This window comes from Ascidiella aspersa, chromosome 1 (assembly GCF_963924565.1).
Source record: "Ascidiella aspersa chromosome 1, kaAscAspe10.2, whole genome shotgun sequence".
Taxonomy (NCBI): domain Eukaryota; kingdom Metazoa; phylum Chordata; class Ascidiacea; order Phlebobranchia; family Ascidiidae; genus Ascidiella; species Ascidiella aspersa.
The window spans coordinates 18,519,401-18,540,012 of NC_139447.1; the positions used below are offsets into that span (position 1 = coordinate 18,519,401).

The window sequence follows — 20,612 nt, forward strand, 5'->3', positions numbered from 1 at the left end:
GTCATGTTTTCTCACGTGTTTGAGTGTACTAGCAATAGCGTACCCAGCCGAAAATTTTTGGGGGCAAACTTGAACTTCTTTTGTTTAGCTTTTGCCATTGTATAAACTGCCGTATCGAACACAAATAAATATGCTAGCAAACCGTTTCGAGCAGCAATTGATTGAGTTTTAACATAATGCTCAAAAACCATTCAAAGAGCAAAAACAAATCGACTAAAAGATAATAAAACTACATTAATGAGTACCTAGCAAACGTAATAACTACATTGTTTGTGACGTAACAATTGAAGGTGTGGCATTCCAGTAATCGACGGGTGTGGTACTGCACATAAATGCTACAAAACAAATTATTAAGAGTGTACAAATACAATATTGATAATTTTTTTGCCCCCTGGCTACGCCTATGTTTGGAATATGTGACTTTCTTTAGCCAAACCTTAGTTTGGCAACGTAATCATGTGAATCAGCATCGATTCTATAGCTTAGCGTGTATAGCGTCACAATTATGAAGTGTATTAAAATATAGGTTGCAGACGATGAATAGTGCAAAATTAACATAAACAATAGGTGAATTTTTTTGGGTAAAAAAATATAATATGTGGAGTTGGCTTCCTAATATTTTGAATCAAACTAGCAACATGGCATCACTTAAAACTTCTAGTTTTAAGTTAATTCGTAATAAAATTTATTTTTTCACGTCCTAACCGTTTTATAAAAGCTCAACAACGACTAAGTGCCCGGGATCGCGAGGCAATTACGTACTGTGATAAACGCTGTTTTAGTAGTCCTGGGCGTTTCACAATATAAACACCCGAGTAAAAGTATAGCTCAACTAGACAGGACCAGGGTCACGGATTTCTGTTTGGTTGGAGAATTTTTTTCCGAGATGATATCACTAAGTTGCGTCTGAACGTGAAGTCTTAAAACAACGAATCTTAAAATAAAACTATAGTTCTTTGGCGAACTAGTATTAAAATATGCAACAAACTTGCGATTTCTTATTATGTGAGTTCGTGCGGCGCAACATACTATATACGTAGTATAGCGTACACGGCGCGTTTGGCGACGTATATAACAAATATTCACACACTGTTGTTTCTGTCAGCCAAACAAAGATTTGTTGACAGTGTCCATTTTCATTGAATACAATGTTTTATTTTCAAAAAGCTTTTAATAACCCTAACCATACAAGGAATGCAACAAACAAGTCACCGTTTCTTAGGTTATGAAGTGGAAACATAACTTTTATTGATTGTATAAATTATATGGGGTAAGGGGCACATTAGTTATATTGAATAAACAAAAAGTGTTATAAACAGTGATGGCGTGAAATTGGTGTAGTTAACTTCATTAAAGTTTTGTGAGGTAGCATTGCTCAATACATTCAAGTGACCACACTGTTTTAAAAATATTAACAGATTTTCTTTTTAGAAAGTAGAAGTTAATTTTAGAAAAAAAAAACTACTGAAGCATCCGAAATGTAATAACTAGACTAGATAAATATGACTAAAATAAAGAAAGCGTTGCGTCGTTAGGACGAGTCGTTTTACTTTGTGCTTTTTATTTAAAACCTGTACGTAAAATAAATCGACCTTCACAAGTTCGTGAATAAAACAGTTGTTATCTAGATTAATTTAAACCACTCCCTAAAATTTACAGTAACACCGTTTTCATCTTTATACCTACTAGAGAAAAAGAGGTAGCAAATGCAAACAATACTTGTAAGGCGTTGGGTAAGATAATGCCTACATATCGAAAAATACAAATTTTATAGTAAATTAATCCTTGATATCGTTTCACATAAAATATAATTCAAAAACTATTACATATAACATTTGTTACAGCATAAATTGCATTTGTTGCATAATGTTTATCACCATGTGAATATAAACAATTACATAACACTAAATGACACATTGTCTCGTTTAAAAAAATTAACACAGATTTTGTAAAAACAAGGATAAACAACAATACAATACGTCAGCTACGTTAAATCTTGTGAACTTTTCAAAGAAATAAAGTCTTTAACTTCTTCTATCTTTTTGCACCATTTTATAGCATTTCCTGATCTATCAATTAAATGGTAAGTTCTACCAGGCTGAAAAACAGTAACAACATACCGTTAATAAAGGTCGATATTTTTTTCTGATTTATAATAAAAATGAGATCACAATGAAAGAAACTTGTACACCTTGGGCCCATCCCGATATGCATAATTATCATAGCAGGCATTTTTGTTTTCGTCGATTACACATCAGTGGGATTTCAGCAACTAGACTTTTTTGGAGTAACGCAAAACCGCAAGAAAAGTTATTGTGTTAATAATGTTAAAAAGGTGTTACTATTGCAAGAACGTTACAGACGTAAAATCAATGTGGTGTCCTCAGCGGTTGGATGTTGTCACATAGAAAGGATGGAAAAAATACTAACGCGAAGCAGAATTCTTTTTATCGTTTATCTATAAAGTTTGGCCGTAATTATTTTTGAAATTATGTGTATATGTCATGGTATGCACGGGGCCTTTAAGCTAAAACTAATTTCAAACACGGTAAAACACGCTCGAAATGTGCAAAATATTTAAGTTGTCAAAAATTAGTTTTGAAAGGCAGACCATAATGGTCTTCATAAACTATAAAAGGTCAAAATTTATGTGACTAAACTAGTGGAAATATACTTTAAAATAGCAAAAACACAACAATAGTGACAATAGTTAGAAACACCCAAATTCGCAAAACCATGAAACTAAAATGCACATGGTCTTCTTTTTCATTTTAAGGTTGCTGTACTAAAATAAATATTGTACTTAAAATCCTCTATCCCACTTAAAAAAATTTAATCGAATATAGTTAAACGTGGTATTAAATACTGTAGGCCCAACAGTGTAGGTAACATGTGTTTGTCGGCTGCTGTTTGTACTGTTAGGTTAAGTATTTTATTCCATTACAGAGAGTCGTTGGGAGGCGTGCAAGAAAGAGGCCAAAAATAACTGTTCTGGCCTGGCGGATACCAGGGCGGTCTCCCTCGGAGAGCGTAGAACAAGTTATATGAGCAAGCACAAGAAGTCAAATAATACAATTCCAAAAAAATCGGATTGGCAGGTATAGCTACCAGTAGAAAAGTCACTACATTACAATCGATTTTTTTACTTGTTGGCCAATATTTAAATTGAATAAATGCAAAGTAACTATACAAAATAAAGTTGGCTTTTGAAAAACATTAACCTAGCTTTGAAAAACATTAACCTAGTTTTAACTTTTACCAGTTTAACGACATTTCCAGTGCATTAATATCATCAACGGAGTAACATTTTGCCTCAATAGGTTACCATTAAAGTTATAAATAAACAGCATTCATTAGACCAGTGGTCTCCAAATTATGGGTTGCGACCCAATTGGGTGTTTCATGAACCATTTATGGGGTGGCACTACTAACCAATGCCTGCAGTTTTAGTGGTTAAATTGCGCTCGTGGTTTAAACGAGCGCAATAAGTGTAAGAAAAATGTTTTAAAAAAATTTAAAAAGTGATGTTTATTTTGTTAACTTGAAATCCATGTGTTAAGTTAAACTTCTCATTTTGGTAGACATTTGTAGCCACAGTTCTCTGAAATTATGTATAATTTAAGCCTAAGAAATCGTTCGTGCCATTTAGTTCAAGCAATACATATACTTATCGGAAAACAAGCTGTGGTGCATGTAAATGCTGATCGCATTTTATTTTAATTGGGGTCGGTTAATAAAAAGGTTAGAGACCACTGCATTAGACAACTGATATTACTGTGTCATTTACCCTAAGTCATTCCGTAAATTACAAGCGATTGTCAAGGTATAAGAATAATGTTTTGTGCCAAAGGCTCAAAAAAATAGTGAACCACTGCTTTTACCGAACTCTAGATTAGCTTCATCACCATCTCTACAAATTTTAACTCTAATTCGAACACCACCTGTCGCCCCACCCAAAACCTAATTAAACAGTACGGTGAACAACCTTATTTGCCAGCCACCGGCGTTCAATCGACACATATCTTATCTCAACAGGTTTTAAGTAATCACCAAGTCATAACCTAATCTCACAGTTGCCGCTGACCTGACAGGACCCTTAAGTCTCAATGAGTCATGGCCTGAACTTCTATTACACAACTTTTATGCGAAATATAATAATAGTACTTAGTCAAATTGTCTTGCGGTAATGTGAACTTAATTTTATAAGGAAAAGATATGCTTGCACCTAAAGCAAAAACTTTTAAAACAGGTATATATATAATACCCTTGGTCAACATTAAGTTAAACGGAGATATAATTAGTTGATTATATATTTGCATTTAAATTTTTTTGTGTTCTGTTATACCATTATTGTGGGGAGATTGCGCACCGGTGCCAAAAATGGGTGAAGCACAAAATGGTGATAAGTACGGCAAATATTTTTTTATTTGTCGAAATAAGTAAAAATTAAAACGTTATGTTAAAATTATTTCAAGCCAAAATCGTTTACAAAATGCTGAAAAATCATTACAAAATTAACAAACTGTGATATGCTTTTCAAAATAGTCGTTTAGTTTAAATTTTACCAAAATTTGGTTTTCAATCACATCCAAAAACATTTTAACTGTATTATATTTGCATTCGACTTAGAGAAATACTATATATATACGCCATAGGTTCATCGAATTTAAATTTACCTGAGATGATTTGTATTTCAGATTTGGAAAAATTTTTTGAAAAGTATTTGCTGTGGGTTTTTTCGGTTTTGGTTTGCAATTTTCTCCTTTACTATTTCAATAATATCACATCGTCCTTTATTAATTTGTGAAAATTATTTTTACCTTGTATTTTAACTGAACTGTTTACTTCATTGTTTTTCTTTGGCATTTTTATAGTTTTGTCTTTTTGATATCATAAAAAAAAACTAAGCATTTTTAAGAGACACTGCAAAGAAAGCCGCACTTACACCAATGTTTTTCTGTTGTATTTGTACAAATGCCGCCAGTCAGCCTTTTGGATATTTTTGAAGATAAATGGCTTAATAAAATCAAAGCTGAAATAAATATCCAAAAAATGATACTATACCACGCGTAAGGTAATTTTTTGCCCAGGGCTTGTTTTTGTCCCGTTTTATTTCTTGCCATTAATGATAACATTGCGACACCGTTTGATAACATGCTTATCAGTTGCGTGCTTTTCTCTTTCTTTCCGTTTTTTTTTTCACGTTGTCGTTTGATGCCATTCGCTAGTTGTTGCTTTTGCATCTGACATCTGCAGGTGTTTCATGATTTTAGACCTATACGCTATCCTACTATTTTTAATTTTATATATTTTACTTTTTAACCACCAATATTGGCATTTTTGCATGTTTGTTTTTTGTACAGAAACTAATGATGCCTTATAGGCGTAATATATATATTTCTGTAAGATTTTAAGAAATGATTTTATGTTTTATCTGTTTTAATAAATAAACAGTCTTAAGATCCTTTTTAAGAGATTTGCATTTTAAACCGAAAAAGACAACTGATTTGCCTTCCACTGGTCGTCAGTAAAACACCAAAAACTAGTGACTGATGACGGCAAGACTCTAATGCAGTACTTTATACAACAATGTGTTGTTTAAATCTATGTATTCCTAATAGGTAAAAAGTTTGTCAAAAATATCTTTTTTAGGTCAAAATTTGTCAAAATTTTAATTTTATAGGTGAAAATTTCTTATTTTTGTAGACATAAAATAATCTCCCTAGACCAGAGGTCGGCAACCTACGGCCCGTGGTGAAATTCATCCGGCCCGCGACAGGTTTTACAAGGTTTTACAAAGCTTTTACAAGCTGGACACAAAACTATATGTCTCATATTTTAAACAACGTTACTTACAGTATACATAAATACTAACAATTTTAGCGCTTCCCCCCAATCGTTTTTCTATTTGAGTTTTTAATTGAGACTAGCGATTTGAGAGAGGCTTCTCACTTTCAGACCAAATGCGTGCACATAACGGCTTTTTTAAGTGGAATTTTCAAAGCATCAAACTTTAAAATGAAGTTCATCCAACATAATCTATGATTTTGTCGCGGATGTATTCCGTCTTTTATGATAAACATCAACAAGAGTAAAAGGAATATATGCATATTTTATTTTAAGTGTGCCCAATGTGCAACGTCTCCTTGTAAATCAACAGATTTATCAATTTTAACCAAACAAACGCAATTCTTCGCGCTTCGCGCGTCGACAGCAATTTGAGTACAATTTGACCTAAGTTAAATGGCATGAACATTTAGGTTCGCCTAAAAACTTGGATTAAATTTTGTTCAATTTAGTAAAAGTAAAAAATTCGTTGTGGAAATTAAAAAATAAATGAGATAAAATATTTAAATAGGTGGGAAAAAAAGACAGAACAACTAAGCGAAAACAGCATTTTCTAACTTGGCAAAAATTTTCAACAATTCCCATGCCTTGAGCTGAAAAGATTCTCTGAAAACGTGATAAAAGATACCACGCCAAGGCAGGGTGGACAATTATTATTTAACCTGAGATGCATGAGAAACTTAAAATGTTGTCGCGGGCCAGGTCAAAAAACATCTCAAATACACGCAATATGAAGTCACATTGCGATACTATAAAACAAATAATCCAAAAAAACAAGAACATTTTTTTAAAGAAAATTTTGGAGCTATTTGTTTTAAAATGCAAATAATTTAGATTTAGAAAGGGACGTAATCCATTGAGCTCAGATAAATATATGTACATTGCTTGTTGTATATCAAGTTGTGGGGTACGTTGACCAAAAATTGAGGTTAACATAAGTAAAAATTTCGGTAAAAAAAACCGACAATGCTATTTTTTGCCTTTAAAGGCTAAGTTTCCGATTTGCATGTCGCAAAGACCGTATAAATCGGAAGAAACTTAAAACATGGCATTGACTAAAAAAGGTTGGCAAAATGTCAATCGGGATAACTCGTAGAATGGAAAACGACGGTTATACTAATTTTCGTTAATATTTTAAGACCGATTACATTCGACCGAAGCGCAAAAAGTGTATTTATAAATATTAGGCGAAATTTGATAAACTTTAGTTTAAAAGAGTGAGGCACTGTTCGTCCAACGCTGAACGCGTTTTGTCTGTAAAGATGCAAAAACGAGTAGAACATTAAAGGAAGAATGAAAAGATTCGCGCGACGCGCGAAACAATGTTCATTTTAGTCTGAAAAACAGGATTAAATTAGAGTTTGACGGGACTAGATCCGTACCGCATGACTAGATCGGTACCGCAAAAGTGTGTTTACCAAATATGTAGAAACCCGCTCTTGTTTTTCCTAAGCTGATGGGACGAAGCTTTTTAGGCAAATGTTATCGACGACTTATTTTTTTTTTTGAACACGAATACCATACGCGCTTGTAAATTATATGAAAAAAAAGTTGTTAACCTACCACGTGTACCAAAAATACTTTGAATGTCTTCACTTCTGTGCGTAACTCGGTTGACCTAACAAATAAAATACGATATTAAGTGCGACATACAAATTTCCAGGTGTGGTGAGAGGATATTCTAGCGTTTAACGTTTAGCATGCTAGTTAAATACAGCACTACTGGATCATTAAAACTAGTTTTTTTAGCCACAGGCAGATTTCAAAGAACATGATTTTTTTAATTTCAAAATATTGGTAATCAAGCAAGTGTCAATATATTTAAAAGTTTGTTCTAAATTAACGATGTTAAAGTTAACCGTTAATATTGCTACTGATAAATTCTGCTCAGACGGGTCTATATGCACAGGTCCCGTGCACAAAAAAAGAGAAAGCGAAGGAAGCGCAAGCGTGCAGGTGGTCAGCTAAGCCACGTTATATAGGCCAAGAGTTGAAAAAGGTTAACTTTTAACCAGACAGACAAAGAAAGGGCGCCACAAAAGAAAAAAATGCGACCAGGGGTTCCAGTTTTAGTAACCGGTCTTATTCCCGTTTCCGAAACTCAAATGTTGGAATTTTACGTATCGCGGATAGAACGACTTTTCTTAGCAAAACTGTGCAGTGTTTAAAGTCGCAGAGACTAACCTAGAAAATAATGTTACGCTAGCCGGCCTTAATACTATAGTATATTATTGATATTTCCGCTATTAATATCGTTTCATCATCAGTTTTATTGTATATGTGTTCAACTGAAATCCCTTCATATACCTTAATAATTAATTACTGAACATCCGAAGATTCGAAAATAAACCACGTACTTTCGCGTCTTTCCCGTTCGTCAACGATCTTTTAAAAAAAACCTAGGGGCACACGTGTAAGTGTTGATGCGGCTTCCACACCATTCGTGTAGCGTTGAATTTAGCATATTATTTAGGCGATCAACATGGAGTAATCAATCTATAGTTTTATTGCTTCGGTGCTAAACCTATATATCTGTGTTGGTTGGAAGATCGCCCCGATATGGTTTAGTTGCGTCATCATACAATTAATTTTAAAAACATCTGTTTGTTAACTTGAGTGATCTCGTGAGCAAACATACAACTAAAACGCGAGCAAACATGCAACTAAAGGGGTTAAATTTGGTTTATTGTTAGTATACACGTTAGCGAAACACTGATCGACAAGCAGAAACCAATGGTTTTGGATTCCATAAAAATAACGCCCTTTTATATATTTATAGATTACAAATGAACTGCCTACTTGCGTCAATACACCAAAGGTAACCAAGCATAATACTACATTAAGGGTTAATTTATATAGGTAGGTTTACCAAGGTATTTGTCCTTTAACTTCCATTGTGTCTTCGTCAATGTATAAAAAACATGGCTCTTCTGTTAGCAAAAAGTACCGGAACTTAAAGGAAAGTCCTCTTTTCTTCTGCAGAATGCCTTGCTTGAGAATTAAAGAATTTCTTGAAAAGTGGTGCCTTCATAAAGAGATAAATATCTGCTTTAAAATATAATTTGACTCCTTACTTTTTGTTTTGAAGCATTGTACTTTCCCCAAAAGAGAATTCTTGTTTGGTTTAATTGAAGTATAACTAGAATTGACATTATACATTTGAGTTCAATTGAGGGCACGGCGGTAGCGCAAAATTCTATATAGTTTCCTGCTCTGGTTAGTATAGCATTACACCATCTAACTACCACATAGTATTAGAATATATTTATTTGGAAATTGTACTTGCTTTCCATTACCATTACAAGATATACATAATAAAGCAAACAAACAAAAAATAGTCTGTCTATTTTGTTGTCCAACGTAAATTGTTGCACAAAGTTTTAATATATTAAATTAGGTTAAAATGTTTACGAAACTCTTTTATAAATTATTCCATTGTGCAAAAGGCTACTTGTTGTATAAACTACATAAAATATATTTTTACTCATTTATTGATTTGCGGCTGCGTTATTCAAGACAATTTTTTTTTACTCCCGGCATACTTGAATTTTTATCAAAGAGTTTTGTGTAGGTTTTGCATAGTAGTTTTAGTTTTGCCAAATAATAACTTAAATTTCAGTTCACATGGTTTCACATAATGTTAGTAGATGTAAATGTAATTTCACAATCTGGATGTAGATCTGGATGTAACCTGGGAGTAATTCCTTCCACGATTAACTTGTTATTAAATGTCTGACAATCGAATGTTACCTTGGATTTGTTACAACATGATCAAGGTTTTAGATTAGCTGGACCTATCTTGATACATTGGGTTTCTGAATTCAGTGTCAGCAAAGTACCAAAACTATCAGATTGGATATCTGACAGGTCCAAAGTTGATATATCTAATCAAATGTTGTGTACACCACAACAAATCTGGACTTCACTTCTTTCATTTAACAGTTTATGACAACACTTTCCTGCAATTGACTTGTAAAAATATTTTTTTCAATAAGGCAAAAATGTCATACCTCTCATCAAACACTTTGATTGTTTAATACCCATTGGCCATAAACAGTTGTTTTTGACCAAGGCTATGTTTGATTTAACAATAGCCGAAGGCAACTTGAAAAAAGAACTTGGCTATTAATAATTATGTTTTAATATTACTTCCAGAAAATAGAGTTAGCTCCACCAGGCAACATATCAATAGATAGAAATCGCTCTTCTGGTGTGAACGAAGTATAAACCGACGTTTCGGCAGCAGATACCAGCTGAATCCTTTTTGTTCATGGTGTTAGGGCATTTGTCAATCCGGAATGATTCAATGAACCGTCTTTTGTAATAATGTGATTCCCAGTCTAAAATTTTACAATTATCCCAATTAATTCCGTGTCAAAGTTCAACCACATGCTCTGCCAGAGCTGACCGGGATGCCCTTTCGTGGCGGACATCACGCATATGTGCAAGTTTTCTGGTATGAAAGGCACATTTAGTTTCCCCTATGTATGTTGCTGAACAACCTCCACAGGGAATCTTATAAACAGCCCCTTGACGTTTTTACTGGTTTAACTGGATCTTTAGGTGAAGGTTAAAATGTTTCCAATTTTTCTGGCCGGTTTGAAAGCTGTAGAAATGTTGTGGCTTTTCAAAATACGTTTTAGTTTTTCTCCCAGACCTGGAATGTAAGGAATAATGACCAGACCTTTAGGTTCTGGTTTAGCTGTTAAATAGTTAGATTTGTTTTTGGGTTTGAACAACCAGTCGGGGTATCCGTTTATTCTCATGGGCTTTTTACCATGCTTAATTTCGTTGACTTCGTCCTTATGGTTACTGCAAAGTTTTGAAGCTTGGTGTAGCAGGGTGTTCACAATCGAGCGTTTGTGCTGTAAAGGGTGGTCCGATCTGATTTGTGGGTATTTTGAAGCCTTAATGCACAGTGGTTGAATAATGACACAATTCAAACTTTTCTGAAAGGCTTTGAAAACTGGCCACTCATTAGTTTCATTTTGTGGTACTTCCATTTTCAGCAGTCCTTCAATGTTTTTGCAGTAAACAAATTCAACTTGTTGGAAAAAATGTGGAAGCATTTTTTTCCTGCAAATGTAAGAATGTTATGAAAGTCTGGATGCCAGGATTTCTGTTGCTTAGCTCACTCAGCTCATCCTGTTTAAATGTCTCGGGAATAGATGTACTACTCTCTTCCAATGCGGCCACTCGTAGAGCTATGTATCAAGGATGCAGTCCGACTCTGAACTAAAAATATGACTAGGTAAAACTACTTTAGTCAAGAGTCCGATGTGTGCATGCCGAGTACAACATTTCTGTATGTGTGTGTTGACTGTTAAGCAATACAAAAAATGTGTGGCTTAGAAGAATGATAAACCTACTATTACATCGCTTCACCTGGTTTACTATCTGATGGTCAACAGTTTGCCTAAAGTTGAGGAAATAAAATCCTTTGCAAAAATAAACTTATGCAGTACAACAACACACAAGCCTCAGTTAAAAACTCGTTCTTTCAATATCTTATTACAGAAGTAATAAGGTGCTACAATTGCACATTAAAGTATTTGGGTGTGACTGTGAATAAGGAATGCATACTAAGAAACATATACAATATGCTTAAAATTTGAATATATAAAACTAAAGTCAATTCAAAGAAACAGATGCTACTTTTCGTACGTAGTGGCCTAAAAATGCCCAGAAACTGTCGAAAGATCTTTACATATTTTTATCAAATGATTAAACAGGGTATTCAAAACTGCTAAATATGTGTATATGACCATACTTTAAAGCAGGGTTTCCAACGTGTCAGAAGGACTCAAAATTGGGGCACCTGATCTTTCTCCTGTGGCACTGATTTAGTATTTCCAGATCGAGTAAATGAAAAATTGATAAAAGGTCTGAGGTTGTAATTCAAAGTATAAACACAACGACAGACTATAGCCTTTTTAAACTTGCAGTATCAACAGAAGCAACATAAAGGATGTTTTGTAAACACCTGATTACCAATCAAGCTGCAGCTTCGAAGGGCTAGATCTCAGTTATTAACACACATTATGTGTGAATGTTTCATTGAACAAATGATATGGTACTGTGGATCCCCTTCGATGAGGTTGCTTGTGCTAACTGATTGAGCAATCATTGGCGTATGGTTGTTTCTCGACTCGTTCCCTTCTGAGCCTGCATAGCTCAGTTGGTAGAGCGACGGTCCAAGCTTGACCCGAGGTCGTGTGTTCGAACCTTACTGCAGGCTAGTTGTTTTTCTAGTCTGCTCTGCTTGCATCATAGATCAACAGATTTGGTGAGTCTGCAATGGCTTTCGGTGTACTAATTATACATAAGCCGTAATCGTTGGTCAAAAAGCAGCTTCGATGGGCTAGATCTCAGTTATTAACACACATTATGTGTAATTGTTTCATTGAACATCTCAATATCACTTAGAATATAGTCAGTGTTGTTTGCTTTTTGTTCCCCTTTTAACAAATTGTCTAAAGCAACCAATACAAAAAAGTTTTTTTTAGATCAGTTAAACACTTCGTTGGGCAGTTATGTTTGTCGTACAACATTTAAACGTCCTATATAGGTCTCCTACATCAGGGTGAATGACATTGCACCACTTTATAGAAAGAAAAACATTAAAAATACCACACAAAAAACACTGTGGATAACAAAAGACTAAACTTCTAATTTTTAAGCACTTGCATGTGACCTGCTGAAAGTCAATTGTTAATTTGTGAAAGTTATTAGATATCTAACAGTAATTTTTATCATAGTGTTATGAGCGATTTTTATTAATTTAATCTATGCTAATCAGGCAGTGTAATACCTTGTTTTATTGTTATTCAGTCTGATGACGGTAACTTGGGTAGGACATAGAAATGTAAGAGCACAATTTTAACTGTCGGAAGAGTTATGTTGATTCATATTATGTTGGAAACAATAGCTTAAACTTAAACATTGAGAATTACAAAAATAATGCAAAGCTCACACATGACTTTCTCACATTCTTCTGGGAAAGCCACAGGATTAACATTCCTACTCTGCAAACTTACAGTCTGAATTAAAAATTATTTAAATTTTTAGTATGTTTTCATGCTTGTCTTTAGATGATTTTGAAGACTCTTTTGTGCAAATATTTACCTCTTCATGCTTTAGAACTACAACATAACATTACCATTTGGTGTTACTTTGAATAGAAAGTCTTCTTGTTCTTTCTTCTTCAGACATGTTTAAACTTAACCCGTAACCATCCAAATCATCTGGGTCACTACACTGTAGTCTGAAAGGCACAATATGACGTTTTAATAGGCACAAGTACTTTCAAACACAACAACTTTGATGTATATTTGTTTTAGATATATATTTTTAAGTAAAAATACTAAAACTTAATAGTAGGAAACAGACATAGTAAGAGCAGGGACTTACCGCTGAAACTAGCTTTAACTATTTAAAAACTAATATTTCCATCTACTCAGTAAGGTTTTAATGGGTTCGGTACAGTAAAGAGAAAAGACTACTAAAAATTTACAGCAAGTTAAAAGAAAAAAACTTAATTCCGGCAGTTACAACTAGTAAAGGGTATACACATTCACTTCCAGTATGGCAGAATGCTGTCGACTTGGCGACCATGTCGGCCAAAGAATAAGCCAAAAAAAGCGAAAAAATTTTTTTTTGAAGATCCATTTTACAAAATAACTTGTGGTTGTTTCCACACATATTTAACCACATCCTTTTTTTGAAATGCAAAATATGTAATAACATTACACAATACAATGGGCAGAAATTAATTTTGTTGTGCCACTTTGAAAAAAGTTACGGTAGTGTGAAGCATGTTGTTTGGTGAGAAAAAGCCAGTGTTAAGCATATAGATTGTTTATTATTTTTAAAAGTAAACAATTTTGATCATAGAATTGTTATGTGTTGGCAGTTTTACTTTGATTTGGCAACTATTCCTATATTGAGTTGAATTCCTGTATATTGAGTTGAATTCCCCATTCCTTTTAAATGTACATGTATAACATTTTGAGGATGTACAAGGCTATGCTTCTCCACCTAAGTTCTAAAGTAAATTTTTGGTAGTTTTAATTAACGCAAGCACAAAAAAATTTTGCGCTTCGCGCAAACTTAAACCTGGTCTTGCTAGGTTAAGTGTCTTTGTTTAAAACAAATCTATCTATCCAAAAGGTAATATGCATACTATGTAGCAATCAGACTTGGACAACTAGATTTATTTTAGCAAAATTAGATTAGAATTAAAATTAAAGCATTTCAGTTTTTCCAAATTAGATTAGAATTAGAATTAGATCATTTTGAGTTTTCTCAAATTAGATTAGAATTACAGAATTCCTAAAAAAAACGAATTTGAACTAGAATTTAAACTAAAATTACATTTTATTATTCACAATCAATTACATTTAAATCGAGAAGTATTTTAATAGGAATGTGCATGTCAATTATGTGTGTGCTAATTTTTAAGCAATTTAGCATAGCATATGATTTTTAGTCCGTGAAAATTACGTTTCAACCAAAGAGTTTGAATTCAAATTCTTTATTTTTACTAAGAGACTAAAAATGTTGTTGGACAAAGTAGGATTTTTGGTAAAATCCGAATTAGATTAGAACTAGAGCACACAAGCAATTCACAAATTAGATTAGAATTAGAATTAGCCGCATTTTGCTGTAATTCATTGAATAAGAAAAATAAAATTATCTAGTTGTCCAAGTCTGGTAGCAATGTGGCATGTTGCACTGTGACTGTGACAATTTCTATTAATTTGGGTTATAAATATCATTATTAGAACAATACAGATTAAAAATTTATCTAAAGAATATTTTTTTCGCCCTTTTCAAACTGGTTTTGAGCTGCATGTTTCCACACAAGTTTGCCTGAAAACAGCTTATCTATGTAAATTAGAAAAGCAGACATGTACACCCCCAGGCTGTACCTTCGCATGCCCCTTTATGTATTTGAATGTCAAAAAAATGTTTGCGCCTTCGCCACAACGTTTGGTTACCTTATTCACTTATCAATAGCCTTGTTTATTGCCAAAACATGGGAAGGTTTATACATTCCTTTTAGGCAAACACACCATTAAGTTTAGGGGCACGACCGAAAACCAAAGAATTTAGGCCAAAAATGCTTGTCACCAAAAGGCTGGCAAGATTCTGCCAGCCTGTTCACTTCCATTTAAAATAACATATTTGATATTAATTGTATGGGAACAACATATTTTATATTATTGTATGGGTTAGATATTCTTGTAGATTTTAGAGCCGCATTGCAATTATTTGGCCATGAGCTGATGGCAAAGTTGTTTATTGTGCCATGCACATACCAGTATAGAATTGTATCAAAAAAAGTTACTTCAAATGTGTACTTCAAACTTTTGGACATTGGTGCACAATTTTAAGCAAGCTTTTCAACATAAAAAATATTGTAGAGAAGACTGCTGTAGTAAATTTATGTTGTGCACTCTATTAGCCTAAAATTTGATGATGGATTTATGATTTTGTTATGTTGTTTTTAAGCGATCCATTTGGTGTTTGAATATGTGAAACCATCAAGGCTAAATTGGCGCATGTCAGAAAAAATACAGACACCTGGAATGGCAAAAAATTTGCTATGCATCTGTGGAAGTGTTGGTTAAAATTGCCTAGCTCCCTAGTTTTTATCAGGGTATTGTATCAAACATGTAACTGCTGGAAACAGATTACTTCATCGGCAGTGAACCCCTTTAACTAGAAACCCTGCTCTCCTATTTCGACACAAAAGTATTGAAACAACTATGCTAAATAAACAGCAAATCTGATAAATTGGATTAGTTTAAGTGAAGCAAATAATATTTCACGATTTTTCTAATTCAGTATTTAGTTGAAAAAATAGCCTAATATCTGTACATATTGATCATTTCATTATGTATAAAAATGGGTTGAATTTACAAGAATACTTGTATATAACATATAGATTTCCATTAGCTATAAAAACATACAAACCTTTTTTCACTGTTGTGCAATTGCTTGCTACTTAAAACCTGTTGAGTGTTTATCAGAATTCCTTTCTCAACATTGCTCTGAGAAAAAAGAACAACAATAAACTTTGACATTAAAGGTAAAGAGGGTCATTAGCTGCGTGCTGCAGCTAGATAAATACTTTTTTGTAATGACTTTTGAAACATATTTCTTAATCAGGTTGTTTTCTTTTAAACTTGTTTCAAAAAGTTTTGAGTTTATTTAAAAAATTAAAGAGTTGAATCCCCCATAAGGTGATTTTCTACCTTTTTATGAAAATAGAACATGTTTTAAATATATTCTGATTTGTATTTAGTAGAATGATTGAAATGTGTGTAACATCAACTTCATCGGGAACACATTTCCATGAGGTTGAAGCAGAACATACACAGGGGCATTATGTTATACAGGTCCCATAACACTGATTAAATCTGACATTAGCAAACATTGTGGAAAACAATATTTTGTAGTTTTTCTGCTGCAGTGATATGTAAGAAAAAATAATATGTATAATTATCCCTAAAGCAAGGTACCTATGGAATTAACTGATCAATATAGTGCCTTCTTTCCAAAAAGGTTTGCAGAACATATCTCTAACCAGTGTTCACGCTAAATGCCTATATTTTTGCGCAAAATTTTAAGCACTTGGGCATGTTTTGATACGTGAGCGCCGGTAAAATAAAAATTTAAATGTTATTTTTCCACAGATTTCAAATACAAATTGTCTTCTGTAGCCCACTTGATTACTATTTTGCATATAATTAAATATAATACCTTCACCTTTTTTACTTCCCCAAAGTTTTCCCAAACTAGGTTTATGCGAGCTACATATGACAAAAAAGTGCCCAAATAAGATTGATTTAGAGCTATGTACAACCAAACGTGTACCCAAATCAGTGTTATTCGAGCTACTTAAGAACACAAAAGTACCTTAATTAGTTTTATTTGAGTTGCATGTGAACAAAAAAAGTGCCCATAATACTCTTATTTAAACATGTACTAAATTCCAAATTACTATTGTTCAAGCTTTTTAGGCCAAAAAATTGCACAATGTTTGTTTTGTTCAAGCAACATCTGACCAAAGAAGGACTAAAATTAATTTAATTTTTGCTCTGTATGACCACAAAAGTGCCCAGTTTAATTTTATTCAAGCTACATGCAAAACAATGTACCCAAATGAGTTTTATTTCTGCTACATATGACAAAAAATCCCAAATTGGTTTTATTCATGCTCATATAAACGTGCCCAAATTGCATTTTTTCAAGTGATGTAGTAATATGTTTTTTTATGTACGGCCAGAAAAGTGCTCAAATTAGTTTTTATGAACCACATGTGACTAAAATTAAATAATGACCTTGTCTAAATGACGCCATAAAAGTTCGTTATCATCCTGGGCACTTTGCGCGCTTATTTTCGGCTGATGAGCAAAATTTTAGGCTGGTCGATGTGGTAAAAAATTAGAAGGATAACATATTGCAGTGTAAATCTGCCTATAATAAAGGTATATCAGAACATTACAAATTAAAAAATGAATGTATCTTGACAGCCTGATATGCTAAAGAAACAAAGCATTTTTCAAGATCAGTGTCAAAACCTCTGTCTTAAATTTTTGTTAACTGGAATATGATTCTAATTGACTCTGGTTTATGTGCAACACACCAAACTTAGGGAGATTGTGAGAGCATAAAGGTTGATAAAACACTTGGTTAAATAGACTAGAAACTTGTATTAATTAACAGTAAAAAATGATTAGGCCATTTTTACAATAGGTAATTATAAGCGGGCAAAAATGTATCACAGAACAAAACAAGCATTATAAAGTTTCACTACTGTAATAGAAACATATCCAAACTAGTTACTAGTGTATATACAAATTATACCTAACTTTACAAGATTAAATTGATAGATTTATAAAGTTATTTTGTTGTTTTATAAAATTTTTATCCTAACTCCTCCTTACACATCCAAACACTGTCAATTCCTTCCAAGCAAGAACCACAAAAAAAAATCAACTTTTTTTGTAGTCTCTAGAACACTGACAGAAAAACAAACCTTCAGTAAAATATTTTTTATAAATTAAAATTACCAAGATTGGAAGGTTAGTTGTTGGAGGAATATTTTCTGGTAATGTATTCCAATCTATCTTCTCGAAAAACGGATGTAACTGCAAATGTGAAAAACCTCCCAAGTGCTTGCAACCCAATCTTTTGTCTGGTTGGATTTGCTTAAAAAAAAAACTGGTAAATTTAATTAATCAATTTTTTATTTTGTATTTAAACATACCAGAAGAGCAGTGATGATAAGTTTGGCACTGTAGTCCATTCTTTCAGGAAAATCAAAATTACAATTTATTATATTTTCAAATACTTGATATTCATTGACATCATGAAAGGGTGTTTTTCCAGAAAGCATTTGGTAAATGATACACCCCAAAGACCAAAGATCTGAGCTACAAAATTGTATAAGGGCAATAAATGTATTATTTGTTTGTAGACTTTAAACAAAACATCTGAGAAATCAATTAAACTATGAACTTTTATATGTATTTATAAATCAAGAAGGCCAGTAACAAAACTTAAATATTTATAAACTAATAAAAACATCTGAAAAAAAGAAATACTAAAGTGTTCATACATAGGCCACAACGAGTTGGGATATGCGATACTTGAATTTTTGTTTCAATGCTAATATTTTGGACTTTTTGGACAAAAAACACAGTAAATAAACAAAACAGAGGAAATTAAAATTTTCTAAATTTAAAAAAAAAAAAAAATTTTTTTTGGCCAAATTTTAATGTTAAACTCCATTTGTAACCTACCATTTCTTGACAAGGTAAAAGTGGCTTATTTGGATTGCAAATTATGGATGAAATTCTAATATTAAAGTGGTATTAAATCGGACTCATATGATGTTTTAGGCAAAATAGTCCCTGGTTTGATTAAAATAGTCCCATATTTGAGTACAACTGTCAAATAAGTAAAAATAAAGCATAAAAACATAATATTTTGAAATAAAAAAAAATACTTTAGTACTTGGAAACTTGGTTACCCTTTTTGGAAATGAGGTATTTAAAAATATACCTTTAAAATAAAAAATGGTTAGACTCATGTTATGAACCTAAATCAATTTAATATCGGATATACAGAAATCACCCTAGCATTGGATGAGAATCGATACTACCATTTTGCATTGAATGCTTCCTATTTGATATTATCTTACTCTAATCCTTTTGCAGCTATTTAGTTTACAGGAACATAGAACTGGAAAAAATATCCGGTGCATTATATGAATAGGGATTTTTAATGGGCCCCAGATAAGCGATAGTGTTAGTAAAAAATAGTGAAGGGGCAAAGAAAATTTAAGATTCTATTCAGCTTGTTGCTGGTCAATAGAATAGCAGTTTAAGGATAGTTTTGCAATGTGCAAACTGATTTTATTTTCAATATTTAATGGTATCTGCAGGGGCGAGTTATCTAAATAAGTATGGTGGTCAACATTATATAACCCTTGAAAACAGGTAATTTCAGGTGTAAATAAATAGGTAAAATGTTTTTAGGGGATTTCGTGTGGAACATTATGTGTTAGTGTGCTCTGTTCAGTGTGAAAAATGTTAAACAATGAGAAATCCCAATAATTCAGTATATATATATCTAAAATACCATATAAGCCAGGGGCAGGCAACCTTTCCAGTCAGTGGGACTGATATGGAAGATAAAGTACTTGGGGGGCTGGATTCCTGAATCGATAAATTAATTGTACTGCCATATCCCTCAATAAATTAATTATCAATACATTAAAAAGCGATAAATTAATTGTTTACGTAAATTCATGAGAAAATATTTATGGTAAATTCTAAATTTAATTTAAATGCAAGACAATCTAAAAACACAAACAACTGAAGGATAACTTAGTAAGCAAGTGGTGGGGGATTGCGACAGACTGCGTCGCCGGCCGCTCAAAATCCAGTCACGGGCCATATGTTGCCTGCCCCAGATATAATCCTACACTACCTTTGACAAGAAATCTTCTTTGTTAGAAGTTCCGGTGGAACATATTCAGCAGTACCAACAAATGACATACTTCTTTCCCCTTTTATACCAAACAAAAATGTTAGTATGTTACAAGGATGCATTGTATGACAAACTAATCACAAACCATTTTCAAGTTTGAATTCTTCTTCCAAATAGATCTTAGCAGTCCCAAAATCTGATATTTGGATATGCATGCTCTCAGTAAGCAGTATGTTTTCAGGTTTCAAATCTCTAAATAATAATTTTACATTTAGTAGTTAAAATTGCTACATGGGATAAACCAAAAAAATAGTCCTATATTATTATGACTTAAGTTTTATATTTTAGTTAATAAATGTATAACTTGTATTTTTGCAGAATCCTTTAACATGAACCCGGGACTAATCTATTCTATTTTTTGTATTAAATATTCTATGTTCACAATCAATTAGGTAATGTCTAATAATTTGGAGAAATGATTGTTTAAATTCATCATTTTTAAATTATACTCGCTTTCAGGTGAAGCAATACAACAACTACATAATGCTTTAACAACATTGTTTAGCAAGTTCTTTGACATGGTTCACTGTTGTGCCGTGGTAAACAGTTTAAGAATAACTGCACTAGGGTTGCATCATGACAGCATCCTAACTGCATAAGCCAATGTTATTCACATAAAGAAATTGGCAATGCAAAATATATGTTTGTAATACAGAGGAAACCAAACCTTTCAAGCAAATGTTAAGGTTAACATTTCCGGC

General features: G+C 32.8%; 1 protein-coding gene across 2 annotated transcripts in view; it reads right to left on the reverse strand.

Moving 5' to 3' along the window:
- Positions 1-1,223: 1,223 nt before the first annotated feature.
- Positions 1,224-20,612, reverse strand: part of LOC146168153 (3-phosphoinositide-dependent protein kinase 1-like) — a 40,341-nt gene continuing 20,952 nt past the window's right edge. For both annotated transcript variants that reach the window (XM_083388792.1, XM_083388793.1), the window contains 9 exons: positions 19,997-20,103; positions 19,852-19,930; positions 18,125-18,290; positions 17,928-18,065; positions 15,826-15,902; positions 13,007-13,111; positions 8,717-8,872; positions 7,411-7,465; positions 1,224-2,098 (listed from right to left, as the gene is read on the reverse strand). In XM_083388792.1, coding sequence (XP_083244918.1) covers positions 1,985-2,098; positions 7,411-7,465; positions 8,717-8,872; positions 13,007-13,111; positions 15,826-15,902; positions 17,928-18,065; positions 18,125-18,290; positions 19,852-19,930; positions 19,997-20,103 — 997 coding nt within the window. In that variant the 3' untranslated portion in view covers positions 1,224-1,984. The remainder of the gene's footprint in view (positions 2,099-7,410; positions 7,466-8,716; positions 8,873-13,006; positions 13,112-15,825; positions 15,903-17,927; positions 18,066-18,124; positions 18,291-19,851; positions 19,931-19,996; positions 20,104-20,612) is intronic.